This window comes from Sinohyriopsis cumingii, chromosome 5 (assembly GCF_028554795.1).
Source record: "Sinohyriopsis cumingii isolate HCF-2022 chromosome 5, ASM2855479v2, whole genome shotgun sequence".
NCBI lineage: Eukaryota > Metazoa > Mollusca > Bivalvia > Unionida > Unionidae > Sinohyriopsis > Sinohyriopsis cumingii.
Genome location: NC_142965.1, coordinates 109,993,210 through 110,015,845, shown reverse-complemented (window position 1 = coordinate 110,015,845; position 22,636 = coordinate 109,993,210). Strand labels below are relative to the sequence as shown.

The 22,636-nt window shown below is 35.0% G+C and overlaps 1 protein-coding gene across 1 annotated transcript in view; it reads right to left on the bottom strand.

Annotated features, from left to right (window-relative positions):
* Positions 1-22,636, bottom strand: part of LOC149799973 (uncharacterized) — an 81,075-nt gene that overhangs the window by 5,317 nt on the left and 53,122 nt on the right. The window contains exons 13-16 of the mRNA XM_089959499.1: positions 16,227-16,296; positions 7,782-7,894; positions 4,269-4,403; positions 2,441-2,544 (exon numbers count right to left, since the gene is read on the bottom strand). Coding sequence (XP_089815625.1) covers positions 2,441-2,544; positions 4,269-4,403; positions 7,782-7,894; positions 16,227-16,296 — 422 coding nt within the window. The remainder of the gene's footprint in view (positions 1-2,440; positions 2,545-4,268; positions 4,404-7,781; positions 7,895-16,226; positions 16,297-22,636) is intronic.

Sequence of the window (22,636 nt, the reverse complement as noted above, 5' to 3'; positions counted from 1 at the left end):
TAAGGGCTATTTACAATCATGGGCATAGGCTATGCAGAGTTCTTCTCCTTGCATAAAAAACTATTAAAACCAAAAAAATTAATTATAGAATAAAACATACATCACTGTCAACATCACAAGTTATAACAAATACCAAAACAATACATATTAGGAATCAAAATGCATTATTTGTAAAATATCAAGTAAGAATACAATACAAACATTCAAAGTTGATAATAATGATAATATAATTCTGTTTAAAAGACAAGCATGTATAACAGTAATGAAGTATTACAATCTTGTGACCCTCGTCAAGATACATAACTGTCCAAAAGCTAACTAAGATATAAGGCAAAACAATCAAACACTGGGCTTAACTCCGCCTAACCAGAAATATTGTGTCCCACTGATGTACAACACTGATTTTTATCTTGACAAGAAAATGATGTGTAGTAATATATTAGTAATTAAATGTACTGTAATCAGTAATTAGTATTTAATAGCAATTAAATGTACTGTAATTAGTAATTAGTAACTAAATGTACTGTAATTAGTAATTAGTATTAGTACTTAAATGTACAGTAATTAGTAATTAGTATTAGTAATTAAATGTAATCTCTGTGCATGTATCAGACTTTCTTTACATAGCTGATTATGTGCAAGAAAAAGATTTTGCTTTAAAAACAACATATTTCTTGTAAAACCATTTCAAGGTTTATAAATATATTTGCAGAAAAGTATTACTAAAAACCTGACTACTTTATAAAATATTTTGAAGCACGTTTGATATATTTGGTTTGTAATGGCAATAATAAAGTGCATGAAACATGTGTTGCTTATGTTATCATATTTAATGTGCAATGAATTTAAAACATTTCATATTGTCCATGCCATTACACACAAATGATTTCAATTATGTATGGTATTTTTTATCTTAATTTACTGAAAGGAAAAAAACCCAGCCAAAAATGCTTTCCCTCTTGAAACACACTTCACTTTAATTGATTTTTAAGAGCAAAGAAATGCAAGATCTTAAAAAAAACCTTACAAAATCTAGCATCCAATCCAGGTTGTTCAGAATGTGGGAACAGAATCCACAACCTTCTTGTCACAAGACCATTGAAACAACCATTGAACTATCTCAGCATTGAACTAAGCTACCTTGGGAGAGGATCCCAATGGTTTCCAAGTTATAACTCCAAAGATATGGAGCACAAGGATGTAAGTAAAGGCTCAGGAATCCTTGCTGACTGCACAAATCAACTCCCCATGTAACACTAAGGAAGAGTAGACACTTAAGTGGGGTTTGTATGTCTTTAAACAGTTTTGAAGGCAAGCATCAGGACCAAGTAGAGATCCAAGAACAATGTTAGCTGATTTGACCTAGTCCCCATGGGTAGGTAGAGATCCATGAACAATGCTGGCTGATTTGACCTAGTCCCCATGGGCAAGTAGAGATCAGGAAACAATGCTGGCTGATTTGACCTAGTCCCCATGGGTAGGTAGAGATCCATGAACAATGTTGGCTGATTTGACCTAGACCCAATGGGCAGATAGAGGTCAAGGAACACTGCTGACTGATTTGACCTAGACCCCATGGGTAGATAGACATCCATGAACAATGCTAGCTGATTTGACCTAGTCCCCATAGGCAGGTAGAGATCCAGGAACAATGTTGGCTGATCTCACTTAGTCCCCATGGACAGGTAGAGATCAGAAAACAATGCTGGCTGATTTGACCTAGACCCAATGGGCAGGTAGAGATCCAGGAACACTGCTGACTGATTTGACCTAGACCCCATGAGCAGATAGAGGTCCAGGAACAATGTTGGCTGATTTGACCTAGACCCAATGGGCAGATAGAGGTCAAGGAACACTGCTGACTGATTTGACCTAGACCCCATGGGCAGATAGAGGTCCAGGAATACTGCTGACTGATTTGACATTTTTATACTGAGAAGGTAATCCAATATACTTGGTCTAAGAAGTAATATACATCACATCATTAATACAAACTATATCAATGTTGTGCACTAAGATTTCATCTCCCTTCTACAGTTTAGATATGTGGGTGAATTTACATCTACAAGCAGATATAAAATCTACCCAGATAAGTCATATCAATTATTTGAGCCTCTTTTTAGTGATTATGCTACAGGTAGCTTTTGTAAAAGAGGACTTGAAAAGTGGTTACTGTATTTGCCAAATCATCTTTCCATCAACTGTTCATTATCTTTAATCAATATGAAATCCCTGATGAAATCTTTTTACCAAATCCTCAAGACCCATGATAGCTCATGTGCCAGATTTGTGTCCAAAAAAGTGCAGATTTGAATCCTACCACTGGACCAGCTTGGGTTGGGTATCAAGGTGTGTTCATGGGCAATGCATTTTGCTCCAGTGCCTTGACCGTAAGTAACTGATGTGAGCTACATCATGGCCAAACCAAAACCAAACTTACCAAATCTTCAAGCTGAGCTGCCATGTGAAACAATTTCCACCCTGAAGCTTTCTGAGTTACTCCCCTCTGATTTGACAATTCGTTAACTGTTGGTCTTCTCTCCTCTGCAAATAAAATTTAGAATGAAACTTATTTTCTTAAATAAGCACACTAAAATGATGTGGTCATCAAATAACTTCTGGCAATTCTGAAATTAGCATGAAAACAGATACCATCATCCTCTTTATGTCTATCTAGCACAGGTGTCAGCAATCTATAGCATGCATATCAATGCTGGTATGCCAGGCTCTTTGAAAAGGTACAAGGTATGAGTTTTAGTTTTGTATTGTACGTACTAAAAATGATATTAAATGAAAGAGTTGAATATGGTTTGGCATGCAGCACTCTACAACTGAACAGACCTGGCTCAGTAGTTTTAAATGGGTGATGATGCCTGGTCTAGGGTTATCTATCAACATTAGAGTTATTTCTTGAGTATCATTTATGACTGTTTCGTTCTTATCAACATTTTAGACTTGCTTATATTCAATATTTTCCACATGATATGGAAGTGTTCCATTTTATTCACTGATAGATCATTTTATATTAGGTCTTGACCTGCCAACCCTAAACATATCTTCTCAGTAAAGAAATCAATATTAGTCCATAATTTAGCCCATATTTCAGTATGGTGTAATAAAGTATCATAAGCTACTATTATCAACCTGGAAAATGTGCATTTGAAACATTTTTTAAAAAAACAGGTGCAGTGTGGGTGAGATTATGTAACACTAAAATGTCTGAAATACAAAGCAACCTTAGTGACCTCTAGTTTGGTTTCAGAAAGTGTGGCTTCAAACATCACTAAGGTAAATTACTTCAAACAGGATCTTTTTTTGTTGTTGTTGTGGGGTTTAACGCCATTTTTCAGCACACGATAGTCTATGCATTGTGGCCAGTATTAATGATGGAGGAAGAACCCAAGCAAACCCTGGGAAGAACCACCGACCCACAAGAAGCTACTGGCAAGCTTTCTCACATATCCACATTGGCCGAATCCTAGACTCGAACCCACGCAGACAGAGGTGAGATGGCAGTGATTCATAACAGAGAGCGCTTTAGACCACTCGGCCACTCAGGGCCCCCAAACAGGATCTAAAGACAACTTAATTAATAAGCTTTTTATATTATTCATGTGGTGATGGCTATCATCTCTCCCAACATTGATTATATATTCAAAATGACGTAACACAATGTGCAATATAAATATAACAAATACCTTCCTGCCTTTCGTTCGTAACCAAGAGCATGAATATTCTTAAATTTATACCTTTATGCCACCATTTGGACTTAATAAAAGTCTGACTGTGCCCCTCACCTTCAAAGCGTTTTTGTTTAGGATAAAATTTTTCCAGATTATGCTATAATGTCTAACATAAAGCTTGGTCACACAGATATTTTACAGAAACAAAATGGGTAGATCAAAGTTTCCTTTAACATTACTACAGAAACAAACAGAATACACCCAATCCAAGAGAAAAACCCAAACCCAAACTTAGCCCAGACAAGTCAATATCCAGATTTTACTGCAATACCCCATTTCCATATATTCTGTTATTGTTCTGAAAGTTCATAATTTAAAAGCTAATACAGTTAGCCTTGTGGTAAAATGTTAAAAGTTGGCAGGTCTTCAAAAGCCATGAAAATAAGTACTCCAGGAATAGAGCAAATTCAAATTATACTTGCATCCACAGCTAAAGAAAAAAATACTTGAAACACAAAATACTGTTTAGGTATACAACTACCAAATTAAATTTCTCTTCAAACCAATTTGATACTAATTACATACCTTTTGGTTTGACATCAGAATATCTTTGGAAATGATTGTTTCTGGGTTTCCAGGAAATATTATAGAAGTTCATCAGTGTTATAGGAGGTCTTTGTTTTTCAAGGGTCCACCGAATTCCTTCTTCATCAATATATTCTGCAAAAAAAGTAGTAGTAACTTGTTTCAGAAAAATAAATACTCTCTTGTGATGAAAATATGTTACAACCATAGCTGCCAACCTTCCAGACTCACAATTAGTGAAAATAGGGATAAAAAGTCGTGAATTTGGACATGAATTCGTGAAAAATACCATGACAATAACTCCATCCACTCTGACTACTCCGACCGTCAATACTACACTATATCAAGTTCGCAAAATAAAAATAAAACACTACATATATGCAGAAATATTTATTTATCAAGACATGATACTATGGCAGACTTGAACTTCCTCAACTGCTTGATCGTAAATTTGTTTTCTAAACATTAAAAACAGTTCCGACTTCTTGCCTGCTGGTTGATCTTGGGGACTAAAATTGCTGGCAAATTTTCTGCAGCTAAGGAGGACCTAAAGTCTCTTATTTTTCCTCACTAAAGAAAATACTCTTTCGCTGTCACTGTTGCTGTGAGGAATGCACAGAAGCTGCAGCATTTTTGGTTCTTCCACATGAAAATTTGGAAGCGATTTTCGAGTCCGGGAACATATGTCAGAACAAATGTTTAGCATGGTCTCCAGCTGATAAAGGTAGATTGTGTTCGACACAAGAAAACTCACAAATAATGCTTAAGCATTGGTAGCCTGCGAGTCTTCCGCTAATGGTTTAAAATATTCCAGAGCTGAAATCTGCGAATTCTTAATTTTCCCAACTTCTACGTGTTTTTTGCAACCAACATTCTTCCTTACATCGTCTCTGCGATGGCACACTGAGTGCAAAAAGCATGAATGAGTATCAATATTTAATGGCAGAATGCACGGCCAATTTTTGATATATTCCAAATTAAACTTCACTTTTTGAGTAATACATTTCTTTTTCCTTGGTGGTGAAGACGTTTTCGAAATCTTACATGCGATGCTGAACGGTAAGTCGAATCAATGTTTTGACACATGCGCGGATCAAATTTCCGGTTAGGCCCCAGTTTCTCTCAAAAGCACTTGTAAAACTGCTCTTATATATATAGATTAAAATAGGCTAAAATGCTTGCGACCGGGCCAACTGTACTAATCGGCTGTAGATCTAATAATATCGTGACCAGCGGTACCGGACCGTTTCGGCAACTGCGAATATCATGACTAGCGCTTAATGGGAAATTGGTTATTTTATTAAAGATTTAAAATAATTGAGGATCGGAAAATTCGTGAATTTTTGTCTTACGGCGTGAATCCGTGAATCGCTGAAAAAGTCGTGAAATTCACACCAAATTCGTGATGGTTGGCAGCTATGTACAACCATTTCAAGCTCTAATCATTTCTATACTCTCCAAGTCTCAAAACAATGGCAAGAGATGATGTTGATGGTAAAGAAATCTGTATAACCTGAAAGACACCAATGACCTTGGTTGGGTAACCATTAATTTTCATGTACTGTAACATAAATGAACAAAGTCAAAATTCTGTATAAGATGTACTGGGGTTGAGAATTCTATAAAAAATCCCCTCACCTCAAGTAAACTCATATGCCCTAAGCTATTGTAAAAATAGTTTATGAAGCTAACAATCTAAATTTGACTGTGAAAGGTTGTTTTCTGGAACCTTTCTTACTGTGACCTTACTAATACCAACTTATGTAATTACTAACTGTGACCAGTCTGCTCTCTCTGGTAAGTATTTATTATTATTGAAGAATGAGAGTGAAGCATTTGTATGAACTTGATAAACAAAATTGGAAAGCAAACTTACAGATGAATGTATGTACTTTCTATAAGCAAAGATGGCAATATTCTTGACACATGAGCCATTAAAAATTAACACTGGTCAGTCCTGAATCAGCAGTCACCTTCACGTGTGCAACTGGAAAATTCACTCAAACACTGGAAATATTCACTTGCAATTTTGAATTAAACATGGGAATTTTCTACTCCCAATATGGTAAAAATGACACTGAAGAGGATTATTATTATTTTTCAGCTGCAAAGGGAATGATGATTTTAGAAAGAAAAATTATATGAAAATAATATCGGTGTAGGCCTTTGGATCCATAAATGTACTGCATTATTTTCCTAGTTAGGAAAACAGTGATTTGAAATATGCTGAAGCTCTTCAAGACAGATCAACTTTATGACCATTTAGTTATATGTTTCTATCTATCTGCATATATATATATATATATATATATATATATATATATATATATATATATATATATATATATATATATGTATATATGTCTGTCCATCTTTCTATCTCTCTGTCCACCGAATGATAATTTGTCACACTCCATCCTCTGACTATAATGAATCTTAATCTGAAATTTTCAATGGGAATTTGTAATTTTTAAAGTTTTTGTGATTTTCTAAGATTTCTTTTTTTTATACATTTCCAACACCTGTCTGGGGTCATAACTAAGGGCTGTTCCAGTAAATATACATGGGACTCAGGAAAGGCACTTTTATTATGGATGCATTTAGAATTTTGTATTATTTTCATATGAACTCTTTGGATTATCTTAGTACCCTAGCATATATTTTTAAAAAGTGCCTTCCCTGGGTACCATGTATGTTTATATGGAATATCCCTAAATATACATATTGTGTGGGGTGGGTGTGATTTAGATTTTTAATGTAGCTGTAACAATTTTTCAGTCAATTTCTGCATCATGATGTCCCACCCAGTCACATTATCCTGACACCAGGCCAACCAGTCCTAACACTAACCTCTTAATGCTTAGCACCAAGTGAGGCAGCTGTTAGTACCATTTTTGTAAGTCTCTGGTATGACTCTGCCCGGGATCGAACCCACAACCTCCCGCACCCAAGGCGGATGCTCTAACCACTAGCCCACCAGAATGATCGGATGTATACATCCTGTACTCAGTGATGAAGAATATTTGGTTGCAGTATAAAAAACTGACTAGAATTAGCCACTGCATTGAAAAGGTAAAAAGCAAGTATATTATCACTGGACAGTCTAATAATAAACTAAAGAACATGAACAAAGAAAAGTACCTCTAGAAATTATAATGAATTGGTTAATAGAAAATCATATGGCATGAACTCAGAATGGAACGATCTGGAGAAAAATATCAAAAACAACCTAAACATGTACATCCCATATATGGATAATGAAATAGACTAAGATGTAATGCTAGAAATAAATCAATTAATTAAATTATTTCAGAGGCTCTCCATGTATTGAACTGGACGTATTCTAAATAAACCCATTTAAGATGCTTTCCTGTGTTCACCTGGTAGTACTGTAACCAAGCACCTGACTGGTTATGAGTACAGCACAATCATGTACAATCAATACAATCAGTGTCATGATGATGTTTCCCTAGAGAATGTTTACGGAATTTAATAAAATACCACAATTCTTACCATCCTGAAGTTCTTGTTTGATTTCTTCAAAACTGGGTCTTTCTTCCTTAATGTCTAACAACTTTTCAAATTCATCCTCTGAGGATGTGTTCTTCAACTCTTCTGTAGCATGTCTGAAAGACAGAGCAAGAAACTGTACCTGACGTTTATTTCAGTTTCCTATATTTAATCACTAACTAAACATCAACTAAATTCATTAACATTATCTTCTTGCTGAGGCTTAAAAATCTTTAAAACTCTACTCACCTAGTTAGGCCATTACTAACATTTTTCTTCACCCAGAATAAACTCCTACCCAACCAGTTATTATAGAAGTATAAACAACGATACTGTTAACAACCTAAATTTGCCAGTGTTATTTGCCTGGTTATTTTCTATAACTTATTATGTGACCCTTCTAACACTGGTTTAAGTAATTGTAATCTATTAAGTATCAATGCAAATAAAAAACATATCTGTTATAAATGGTGCAATTTCAATGAACAAAGTTAGCAATATTCTTTACAAAAAATTGTTTTCATTAAAGAAACTTGCTGGTCAGCCGTAAATTAGTAGTGAGTGATTGGAAAATTCGCTTAACTGCAATAACATTTTTACTTAACACTTCAAGTTGGGTGAGTAAATTTTTAATCCCTGTCTTCAGCATTTATTCTTGTGTCTATTTTACACAACATGTGACAATTCTATTTGTACAAAAATCTGTTTCACTAAAATAAATGGTATTTATAGTAAATAAACATTATTATGCATTTAAATTCTCTGATTACAGCAACCACAAAAACACACAAATGTTGGGGCCTGGATACTGAGCTCATCATAGAAGCATTGCCATAAAATGTGACTTTGCACAAAGATCAAATAGTTGAGTGATCCTGTCAATGAGTGGGTTGTGCTAGCTTCATACCAATTCTTTGTAAGTATTATTTATGTCCATCATGAGGTTTTGTAAAACACAAGCAACTGAAAAAATTAAATATTACCATAACACAAATTTTGTTACAGTGACCATGACCACAAGACAGCACGTTGCAGTATGAGTTATTAGGTTTGAAAATGATTCCTCCCATGTTTGAAAAAAGTCTGTGAAGATGTTTAGGACATATCAGCAAACAAATGGACCATTTGAACCTGAACCATTTGAACCTGGACCATTTGAACCTGGACAATTTGAACCTGAACCATTTGAACCTGGACCATTTGAACCTGGACTATTTGAACCTGAACCATCTGAACCTGGACCATTTGAACCTGGACTATTTGAACCTGGACAATTTGAACCTGAACCATCTGAACCTGGACCATTTGAACCTTGACTATTTGAACCTGAACCATCTGAACTTGGACCATTTAAACCTGGACTATTTGAACCTGGACAATTTGAACCTGGACAATCTGAACCTTAAATTGCTCACCTGTCTGGCATCTGCATAATAACAAAATGCAGATCAGCTGGCCCAACAAAAAAATGTGGGTCAAGAGGCAATTTATCCAATAAGGTGTATGTAGTTATTACATTTTCATCTATATTTAATTACCACATCAGCATAATTTATTCAGTATGGAAAGTTCCCAACCCACCCAAAGTCCTCATAATCTAAAAGAGAAACTGAGAACTAAAGTTATTTTATGGAAGTGACTTTTAGTATAAATTTTTACCATATATGCAAATTTCATGTGTTCTTGCTCATGACCATCCCTAATTAATAGAAAATGAAGGCAACCTGTTTTAACTTATGTTAAAATATTTGGTCCCCACATAGATTCTGAAAGTTGTCTTCACAGAATCACCCAAAAATGCCATTTACTTTTCAGTTAAAAAAATTAATGACTACAATTTTAACAAAATACTGTGTTGCTTTGCGTTTTTTAATTTTCTTGCATTTCGGAGCATTCTTTAGTGAAATTGTAAATCAAACAGAGTATAGGGACCAGTGTAGCTAAATACAGATTCTGTCATTTGTTACTAAAGAGGTCTGAAATAAAGGAACAATGTTGAGAAATGAAACTGTCTGTGTCTATTTTTGATCATTTTAAATTGCATGCATTATATTTTAATGGGTTTTGCAAACCATACTGTACCTTTCAAACTCACAGAAACATGATTAGAATGAGATAATAATTTGAAACACATCCAAGAAGTCATGAAAATTCTGAAATCACCAATGAACACTGTTAACATAAACTATCAGCTAACTTTATTATTCATTTCCAGTTTATAAATTAACACAAAACTTCAATTCTGCAATAGAGAAGACTGAAGACTCAAAACTGGTCTACTATAACTGATTGAGTTTTATTACCATATTTTCAGCACAGAGTTAAGCTACAAGTTATCATAATTTAGTAACAGCCATCCCCAAATAAAATTGATTGGAACAGTTCCTGAAGAAATGTTTATTGAAGAATGGGACCATTTTGTACACATGTGAATTTTAGTCTACTTTTAATGTAATGGTGTGAATGACATTTTTTAAACAAAATTACAAAATGAAGAATTAATTTTGGTGGATATATTAACTTCTACCTGAAGGAACCTTACAAAGTTATATGTTCTCTCTCTCTCTCTCTCTCTCTCTCTCTCTCTATATATATATATATATATATATATATATATATATATATATATATATATATATATGTATATATATTCCAGCTGCAATGTATCTATCTATATGTCTCTATCTATCAATCTATCTATCTATATACATTTCAAATGCACGTGCGTGTGTGTGATTTGGATTTTTAACATGGCTTTAACAATCTTTCAGTCATATCACTACGATGTCTGCAGTGTGACAGTTTATAGTGATTTCTAGCAATGAGGCATCATGCTGTAGACATGTAGCTTGATGTCCCACCCAGTCACATTATCCTGACACCAGGCCGATCAGTCCTAACACTAACCTCTTAATGCTGAGAGCCAAGCGAGGTAGCTGTTAGTACCATTTTTGTAAATCTTTGGTATGACTCAGCTGGGAATCAAACACATATATTTCAAATGCAGTGGCATGAATGTAACATGGTTATGTACTTTAACACAATTAAAAGAGTTCACATATACCTCTGAGCTTTCCTTCTGTGTTATAACACATATAAATAAATTTACTTTTCTCTCCTTCAGTCATCCATACTTATTCCTGTAGCACTATTTAACTTCTATACTCCCCTATTTCTTTCTTATGTTTGGGATTTATTTTTGAATAAATGAAACCATTGTTAATCAAACATTTTTAATTTGCTTAAAAATAACCCATAATGCATTTCGTCTTTAAATGCTGTGACTTTAATCTGGTTGCATTCATGATTAATGTTGTCTATATGTCATTTGCTTATTTCCTGTTTATCAATCCAGTTACCTATAGGTGAACAGTACAAAATTTGATTGCATGTAACTCTTTGTCTGTTTACCTGAGTGCTGATTAAGGTTTTTTATTACCAATTTTGGCATCCAATGAACAAATTTTGATGACCTTGATGACAGAAAACTTGTGCAAAACTGGTCTGGTGGATTTTGAGAAAATTTGTTTGTATCTATTATAAACAGATGATGCATGATGGACAACCGCAGACAAACAATGGATGAAAAAACATGCCATAAGCTCAGTCTTATGGAAAGGTGAGCTAACGAAAAGACAGTAACTAAAACCTTAAATTTCCCATGACTGTTACCTGAACCCAAAAGGTCAACGAGGTAAGTGAGTGTGTCACACAATAAATTCTTCTAGGTTCAGTATAATTTATGCCAAATATTATAAGAATCTATTGTGCAAATGAAAAACTTTAACCAAAACAAAGCGAAAATGGTTGATAATACCACCAACACTGGCCAAGTGAGTGAACGCTACGTCTCACATACCCAGTAACTGGAAAAAGGGAACTCACAGTAGATGTGTAGATCATGCAAAGATGTTGATCTATCATATTAGCTACAGGAATGATGTTCAGGCACCCAAAACATATCTATACGGTGCAAGGTTGTGCAAAATTTTCAATGGTATATATTAAATACTTTTTCTTACATATAAATGCATTTTAAAGGTAAAACTTGCTTTTTAGAGAAACTGTGAGCAATTTGCTAAAATGAATATGCATCCACCTCTGCACACCATGAAGGAGATGAGTGTTTAGTCAAGAAGATAGTGTGACAACAAAGATTGGTCAAAACGCTTTTATCTTCATAATGTTGACCATAATATATATAAAGTTTCACAGCAATCAACTAAAACCTACAAGTGTAGTTGTGTTAACCAAATTCAGTCATATATTGCAACCAGCTGTGAGTATAAAACCAACATCTCTAACAAAGATCAAGGAGGCACAAAGATTTGTCAATATGTGCATCTGTCAATGACAACCATAATATGTTGTTGTTGTTGTTGTTGTGGGGTTTAACGCCATTTTTCAGCACACGGTAGGCTATACATGGCGGCCAGTATTAATGGTGGAGGAAGAACCCGGGGAAAACCCTGGAAAGAATCATCGACCCACGAGAAGCTATTGGCAAGCTTTCTCACATACCCACACTGGCTGAATTCGAGACTCAAACCGACGCAGACAGAGGTGAGATGGTAGTGATCTGTAACGGAGAGCGCTTTAGACCACTCGGCCACTCGGGGCCCCCCATAATATGTACCAAACTTCACTGTAATCCATAAAACAAGAGTCCCTGGAAGGGACTGATGCTCTACTGGCTGAAAACAATTTCCAGGAATTCAAGATAAGAACATTTCTTCTTTATAACTACTGAATGTTAAAATCATTTATGTTAGTCTTCAGCTGTAAGATTTTCAAATTAGCCATTATGGCAGTCATTCTGGATATAAGATAGCTTCCATCTTGGCTACAATGGATGCCAAATTGGTACCAGTTTAATTTAGTATCAACTAGATATCATAAGAGGTCTTCTGGTGAAAACACAATGTTGATATGGCTTTCCATCTTGGAGGCATTGCAACAAGATTTTTAAGATAACCACAATGGCTCATTATCAAATAGGCATAATTATTATTTAACACATTAACCCTTGGAGGATTTTGTCGTTTTCACCTGAAATTCGAATATGAAACACATTTTGAAAGCTATTCTGAATACATCTTAATACATCAAATTCCCGGTAATTTTCCAATAACTTATTGCATAGTTGTGTTAGAAACATCAATTTTCATTGGCTATTTGGCTTGTGCATGAGCAGAAGGGTTAAAGTTGGAATTTCTCTTTCTTTTTTTGTGTGCATAACTGACACATTATTTTTGTATTGAGACCACTCTTTATTCCAAATGCCTATCTTATGCTACTTTTTGCAAAGGTTCATCTGTCTGTTTGCAGTTCATACCAGTCTGCCTTAGATCTGAGACCAGAAAGTCTAAAATCCGGACACAAAATCGAATTCCGAAAAGTCGGGTCCAAAAAATGAGGTTTTTCCCTCTGTATTTTGTAGTGCAACTAGAATTTTCAGATTATTTGGTATCATTGTAGAGCTACATCTGTCTACCTTTCTATAATACCACCCACTTTAGTGTATCATACATGACCTTAACGTTACAGAGCTCGGCAGTAGGCTACTACCTCCAGCCACGTAAACTCATTGCAAGCGGTTAATGTGTTAAACCCAACTAGACATCAAAAGAAGCCTCCTGTGAAAACTCCATGCTGTTATGATTTTCCATTCAGGTATAGCAGCAGTAACAAGGTTTTCAAAACAACTGCTTTCATGGCCATACTGGATGTCAGCAGATAATTGTTTTATTTAAGACAGACAACATGTCATAAGTAGTCTTTCAGTGAAAATCACAGACTGATATGAGTAGAGTAAAAGATATTGGATGTGCAGCAGCATAATTTTCAATTAGGTCCAGGAAGACATCATAAGAAGTCCTGATGTCAACATGACATTCCATTTAGAAGAAATAACAATAAAAAGATTTTCAAAATAGATGCAGCTGTGGTTATATTTGAGTTCATTGAAAGTCCTTCAGTGAAAATCCATGTTAATATGACCATCCATTCAGAAGGAGCGACAAGAAGATTCTGGATTTCCAAGCAGAACCATTTTCAAACTGGAGCAGCTAGTCATCATGTGAAGTCTTCTGATGAAAACCCCCACGTAAAAATGACTTTCCATTCAGAAGGCTTAACAGTAACAAGATTTTCAAGATGGCCATTGTGATAACCATTTTGGATGTTCTCTTTTAGTGAAAACACCCATCCTGAAATAACCATCCATTCTGGAAGAAGACTACTGGTAATAAAATTATCAAGCTGACTACTGTTATGGCCATACCTGATATCTGACGAGCACTACTTTTTTCATGGACTAGCCAGACCTTGGGTTGAATGTGTACATTGTGTAAAGTTTATGGCAGTCCTCTAAGCAGTTTAGGAATAGTGATAAAAAAAATCTTGTGATAATGGATAGAGGGACATAGGAAAACAGACAACAGGCCATCCCATAAGCTCTTCTGGTCTCTGATTCTATCTTACATTGAATTCCGCAGCAGGACCAATAGGGTAGTAACCTCCATCAAAGATTGCTGGAGCAAAGTGATTTATTGATATCTGCATCTTTTGGTGATGTCTATAATCTATAATATTCACCAAGTTTCATGGCGATTCATCCAAAGCTGTGCAAATAAGTTGCATTAATGAGATTGTACCACACACTGCATTAGACCACAAAACAAAATGGCCAGTAACTCTAACAAAAGTTGCATGAGCAAAGTGACTTGTTGCTATACACATCTTCAAGTTATGACAATTATATTTACCAAGATTCATGGCAATCTATAGAAAACTGAAACTTAGTTATACTAAAAAATATTGCCATACGGTATTATTCTACAATACAAAAATTGCCACAGAGTATTAAGCTACAGCCGACAGACAAAAACTCTTAACAAATATGGCAGGAACAAAGTGATTTACCAATCTGCACATCTTAAGGTGAAGACAATAATGTTTATCAAGTTTCATGGTGAAATCTATCAAAAGCTGTGAGGCTATTTATGTAAATAAGATTCGAAGAGATGGATAGATGGAATGACACTGATGCAGGAATATAAAGAAATTTCAATATCTCATGATCATTAAGGTATTTCACCTGATCTTAACCATATTATAACCAATTATCTGATAATCCAATTCTTAATGTCATGAGAATAATAACATGGAAACAAATTTTCATTAATCCAGATCTAAAGTTGTTTAGCAAATATTAAATAAATAACTATCATATACACATATTTATAAGTCGAGTCCAACTGCAAACTGCAAAGACCCAGATCTACTATTGCATAATGTGCCACAAGATCTAGTTCTATGGAGTTTATTAGAATTAAATAGCAGTACAAACAATACAGACCCTGATCTGCTGATGTATTATGTGATGACAGATCAGGGTTTATGCTGTCTGCAGCTGGACTCAACTTGTAAGCAATTACATGGTATTCAGCTGGACTCAACTTCAATTTAAGTATACATGGTATTTGGCTGGACTCAACTTATAAGCAACTATACATGGTATTCAGCTGGACTCAATATCTATGCAAGTATACATGGTATTTGGCTGGACTCAACTTATAAGCAAGTATACATGGTATTCAGCTGGACTCAATATCTATGCAAGTATACATGGTATTCAGCTGGACTCAATATCTATGCAAGTATACATGGTATTCAGCTGGACTCAATATCTATGCAAGTATACATGGTATTTGGCTGGACTCAACTTATAAGCAAGTATACATGGTATTCAGCTGGACTCAATATCTATGCAAGTATACATGGTATTCAGCTGGACTCAATATCTATGCAAGTATACATGGTATTCAGCTGGACTCAACTTATAAGCAAGTATACATCGTATTCAGCTGGACTCAATATCTATGCAAGTATACATGGTATTCAGCTGGACTCAACTTATAAGCAACTATACACAGTATTCAGCTGGACTCAACTTCTATGCAAGTATACATGGTATTTGGCTGGACTCAACTTCTATGCAAGTATACATGGTATTCAGCTGGACTCAGCTTCTATGCAAGTATACATGGTATTCAGCTGGACTCAATATCTATGCAAGTATACATGGTATTCAGCTGGACTCAATATCTATGCAAGTATACATTTATTCAGCTGGACTCAGCTTATAAGCAAGTATACATGGTATTCAGCTGGACTCAATATCTATGCAAGTATACATGGTATTCAGCTGGACTCAATATCTATGCAAGTATACATGGTATTCAGCTGGACTCAACTTATAAGCAACTATACATGGTATTCAGCTGGACTCAATATCTACGCAAGTATACATGGTATTCAGCTGGACTCGACTTATAAGCAAGTATACATGGTATTCAGCTGGACTCAATATCTATGCAAGTATACATGGTATTCAGCTGGACTCAACTTATAAGCAAGTATGTATGCTATTCAGCTTTAACTTACAATAACTGTTTTCGTGGTTTTTTCCTTGGTGATGCCTCCACACTATTCGATTGGTTAATAGGTGTGTAACCTAAAAATGGGAAAGAAAGAGATGTAGCTATTTACAAACTGAAATGGAATCCTCAATAAAAATTAATATACGCACACAATCTCTTCAAAAAACAGTTTAAATTTTAGTATATTTGATTTATCATTCAACCATTATAAATCAAAATGACCTGATATATAGTATGAATCCTTAGGAAGCATGCAAATTACAAATTACAGCATCTTGCCCACATCCAAACACCATTTAATTCATTTAACTTCTCCAATGACAATTCAATGCAAACTGAAATTAAATGTTACTTAACTTTAGTAAACAATAAAGCAACCCTTTTATGGCAATGTGTGATTTCTATCTAAACATGAGTACCATAAATGGCATATTAAACATGTGTCTGACAACCATTATTCCACTAATGTCTTTAACTCTTGTTGTTGTTGTGGGAATAATGCCATTTTCCAGCATGCAATGAGCTATACAAGGTGGTCAGTATAAATGGTGGAGGAAGAACCTTGGAAAACCCTGGTAACAACCACTGACCCATGGGAAGTAATGGCAAGCCTTCTCACACTGCGATTCCCACATCAGACAAACCAATGACTAGAACCCACGACGTGGACAGGTGAGACAATAATGATTGGTAGAGGCAAGCACATTAGACCAAACGGCCACCTAGAACATCAATTTAAGCTTTGAGTTAGGACATGGTTAATGTAAGATAAAGGTGTGGACAAGGGTACAATTTTAACAAAGTATCTTCTGCATTAAAAAGTGACACATTGGATATGAAAACAGGCCACTGTTTTAGATTATCCCCTGTTGTTCCTTTCATCTTGATGATGCAGTAGATACGACTGTAAACTCAAGACACTCTCAAAATGAGATATATATAGAAAGGCAAAAGAACCATCAAAGTGTATTCAATGGTTTACAATTTATACCTGTAGTAGTGATGGAGGTTATGATCTATATTCACCCTAGCTGTGACCCTCACCATGAGGCTGCAGGGATAGCTACAGCGTGTAATACACCACCAGTCCTATACAAGCTATATAACTGACTTTTCCTAAAAAATACCTTCAGTGATTCAAGAGATACACCATACAAATAGCCTTGACCTTGCAGCATAGAGTATAGCTATAAAATACACAATCTATACATAAGGCATTCTTGATTGGTTTCATTAAAATATTTTCCATAGTTCAAAAGTTCTACAATAAACAAGGATAAATGTCACAGACATTACAGTTTCCTTTGCAATGACTTTAACCTTGAGAAAATGGGAATGGCTATGGTATACGATACAATGTTCATACATGCTATATTTTGATAAAGCTTCCTAAAAATATCTTCAGTGGTTCAAAACCTGCAATCTCGGCATGAATGCAATTCACAGAATGACATTTTCTCTTGCTGCAGGAGGTAGGCTATGGTATGTGACACATGATCTGTACATGAAATATAACTGGCTAAAGGTTCAGTAAAATATCTGAAATGATATGCTATAAGACTCTCATGTCATAATCCAGACAAAGATATAAATCACAATTACTGGGGGTGGGTGGGTTTGCCTTGACCTTGATTGTGAGTCAGGCATATGGCTATGATGTGCAATATAGTGTCAAGTTAGGATATGTATACTAGGGAAAAAGTTGCTCGAAAATCTATTTATTACAAAGTTATGGAGTGATCAAGCAAACAGATCACAGTGTCATAACATCATCCAGACCGGATTTTGGTCTTCCTTAAAAAAGCTGAAAAAATTAAAGAGGGGTTTGAGGTCCTCCCCCAAAGGGGTCTCGAGTGGCCAAAAATGCATTTTACACTCATAAAAAACTGCTCCTGGTGCAACTTATAATGATAAAATAAACCAAAATAATCATTTGAAAAACTAATAAACTTACAAAACATGTTCAGCTTGACTTCAATAATTTCACAATATTTATAGTAACATGAATTTGTTCTCCAATACTATTGATGCTGAAGTTATGTCATGTGCATGTCAGTGTTCACATCGTAATTAAGTCACAATAATTTCTCAATTTTTGCAGCAAATATATTATACTTCTCTCTTTTCATAACAAATCTGTAAAATAAACACCCAAGTACATCAACTATATACAAATAATCCCATACATTCACTTGGCTTTTTCCCCAATGGACACAACCTGTTGATATGCCAGTCGAGCACTTTTTGTGGCTTTGGCAATGATTTCTTTAGCCTTCCTTTTTGTCACCACTGACTTTTTTGGCTCGATGTGCAACTGTTTCCTTTCCTTTTCAATGAGAGCCTTTTATCTTTCAAGCTGGTGCATAACATGCAGTGCGCATATTCTGACAGAGGGCTACATGTGTTCTCTCATGCAAGAAATCTTTCTTCTTATAGTAATTAAATGCACTTTTTCCAGATGCCTTCTGAGCTTTAAATTTTCATATGCAGCTTCTTTTGTAGGTGCTGTTCCAAACTCTTCCAACCAAGATTATCGTATAGCAGAGGTAATAAAATGCTAGCATTCAGTTATTTTATAAACTGACAAAATTTCCGTCAACTTTTTGCTCCAGCCATTCCCATTTCCATACATTTTTTTTAAAAACCTTTATCTAAACTTTTCGTGTCATGGTCTTTCTCAACAACTCGGGACACCATATTTTGCAAGCATGCTTCTTCTTTCTATTGCCATCAGTTTCCATTACACGAAGATTCACTGCATGAATTTAAACCTTTGTCCAATCAGAATACTCTTCATGAGTCATGTGCTAAATAATATATGAAACAAATTATTTACAAGGGTTGTTGCAGAATGGGAGCAGACAGACCGTTTTTAAAAACCCAGATTGGAGATGATATAAAAAATGGACTATATCAAGAAAAATCTGATTCAAGTCAGGAGAAAAGCAGAATTCTGCTTTAAAATGGACAAAAATCATGTCTGATCATCTGCCCAACTGGAAAATGTAGCAAGGTACATAAACACACCATAAAACGTGCCAAATCTACATGAAAAAGTATTAGAGTTATGCCCTTAAAACTGGCCACCATGAAGACTGGCCACTGTGGGGACTGCCCACAGTTGGTTTTTGTATGGTGACTCATCTATCCATGTAAATCAGTAACAAAAGGTGAAATGACTAACCACACGAAACAATTTTAATACTTGATAAAATACAACATTCCGGAATGATTACAGCTTGAATCAATCTATGGAAATGCAAATCATATTTGTTTTCAACATTAAACACTTGGTTTAATGAAAAACAATCAAGGCAATCATTTCCTGTGAATGACTCTTATGGATTGAAATTAAATGTACGGTAAATTCATAAATTTTTTTTAGGGTGGCGGAGGAGTGCTATTTTTTATGGATTCCATGGTTACTAAAACCCTGAAATCAATGGCAAAATGAACAATGTATCTTCTGTTGAAACAAAACACACCAATACCCAGTTCAAGAATTAATGCATCTACCTAAGTGTCATTTACTGCGAAAAACATCCTAACTAATACCCACAAAAAACTTCTTTGCATTTTATAACTATTGATGGTCACTAATTTAAAAGGGTTGCTGTACAAATACATGCACACACACAGATATATACAGAGTCAAACCTGTCTTGATGGTCACAATTATATGATGACCACATCTTTCAAGGGCTGTGCAAAGGTTTTTTTCATCCACTTATTTAGGACAAGTAGTTTCAGAAAATTCATTTGTCCGACCTATTTTTTTACTTCTCTCAAAACGTAAATCACTTGCCAGAGTTGATGAGATGTATACACTTTAAGCCATGGAAAGAACGAAATAAAGTAATGTACTACATTTATTTCTTAACAGAACAGAAAATTTCCAAAACATATGTATTATACATTGTATTACATCAGAGGTTTTCGGTTATCTTATATGCACTATTTCTTGCTCTGATACAGTAGCAAGAGAACGTTCATGAGCAGGACCTTCATTAAATATCCAACCGTGTTTAAGATGAAAATGTTAACAGGCATTTAGTTATTAAATTACTCTTTTTAATCCAAAAATAGATTATGAACCAACATTATAGTTACAGTTTCATCTAAAACTTCATCTATTTGTTAAAAATCTTCAATGAATGCTATGCCAAATTAAGCGCAGGATGCACATTGGATAGTAGATATATGTTGGGAACAGTGTTTCAATTTAAAAAGGCATCACAAGTCCTTAGAAGGTTTGACCGGTTTATTACTAAGTTGACACATTCTTTATTTGGCCTAGGTCGGCTACTTCTGAGACAGCAAATCCAGCTGGAACATGTGCATAGCTCAACATGCTGCATTCTTACAATAACAAAAATGCAGTACATGAACAATTGTGGGAATGACTGAAAAAATCTATTAATAAAATCCTTTTCCACCAGAATTCATGAATGATAAATTTACATGGTGAATTCTTCAAATAGAAAATTTAGCTTACTACTTTAAAAAAATTCCCACCCGCAAAGAATAAAATAAAGCTCTGAAAATGAAAAGATACAAAAAAGATTTATTATACAATAAAAATGATTAGAGTAATAGTAATGACAATGAAAACAAAAACAATAGTAATAATAGTATTTGATGTATGTTGTTGTTTAGAAACAGATGCAGGAGGTCGTGGGTTTGAACCCTGGCTAAGTCATAGCAAAGACTTATAAAAATGGTACTAACAGCTGCCTCGCTAGGCGCTCAGCATTAAGAGTTTAGTGACAGGACTGTTCGGTCTAGTGTCAGGATAATGTGACTGGGTGGTACATCATGCTACATGTCTGCGACAAAATGCCCCAGTGCTAGACATCACTATAAACTGCCTCACAACAGACATCAAAGCGATATGACTGAAATGTTGTTAAAGCTACATTAAAACTCCAAATTACTCACTCAGTCACTTGTTTAGAAACCAAGTTTGACTGATGAACATTCACTCAGAGGTCAATTGCATTAAGAAGTCTGTTTGATTTTTTTCCCCACAGGTTGCTACTCAAGATAGGTTAGACTGTACACACATACACTGAGGATTTATAAACCAAACGGTGATGGGACCAGGTATATCTGACAGCTAGAACCAGGTGACAACTCATGTCATATGGAGGTGATGGGACCAGGTACATCTGACTGCTAGAACCAGGTTACAACACGTCATATGGAGGTGATGGGACCAGGTACATCTGACTGCTAGAACCAGGTTACAACACATGTCATATGGAGGTGATGGGACTAGGTACATCTGACTGCTAGAACCAGGTGACAACACATGTCATATGGAGGTGATGGGTAACATGTTATTTAACAATCATACAAAGGTACCAACTGGTCTCAAAATATTTTGCCTTTGTGAGACTTTTAGAGGTCAAAGTAAATGATATTTCAAGGCTACACTTAATAATGACCTTACTGTTTTGAAATTTAGGTCTAATGAAATTCTTATAAGGCTTTAACATAATCAGTGGGAAAAAAACTATTTCAGTCATTCATGTACTCAAAATTGAGACATTTTGTTAAAAGAGAAGCTAGATTTTACAAAGTTTTAAAATTTTTGTTCATAAACTTTAGATTTTATATAAACTCTCTAATGATCATGATCATTATAGTATAGAGCTATTCAACAGCAATGAAAACCAACATCAATATATGCATCACCAAGGACCCTTGCTCAATATTCAACAGCAGTGACAGCCATCAGCAATATATGCATCACCAAGGACCCTTGCTCAATATTCAACAGCAGTGACAGCCATCAGCAATAAATGTGTCATGGATGCATCGCCAAGGACCTTTGCTCAATACAACCTACCCATATATCAAAAACTGAAGGACTTGTCTGTTTTACTTGTGTGGCTTTAATGTCATTTTTAGTACATGATAGTCTACACATGGCGCAAAGTGCATTTGGTGGAGAAGAACCACCAACACACAGGAAACTACTGGCAAGCTTTCTCACATACATTTTGTAATCAAGATTAAAACCCATGCAGACCGAGTTGAGATTTAATATTTATTTTTTGAGGACAAAAAAAAAAAGAACTGTTGATGTCCTCTATGGATATCACAGAATTCCTTTTATAGCAGAACAGGACAATCTTCACATGAATTTAATAGATAACACTTATGTCTACAACAAGATCTTTCTGTTCTAATTTCACCGTAAAAAAACGAAAAGCAATATAAAAGACATTTAAAACAACTCAATTTCAGGATAAACATTAGAGATGTTCAGTTAATTTCAGGCCAGACCTGTAGGGCAATGAAAACAATATTTTATTTTGATATATATGTCAAAGTTACATGCAGACATAATTAGTGTTACCGTTACGATCTTTTGTCACTTGGTGATAAAAAAATTTCATCTGTTCAGAT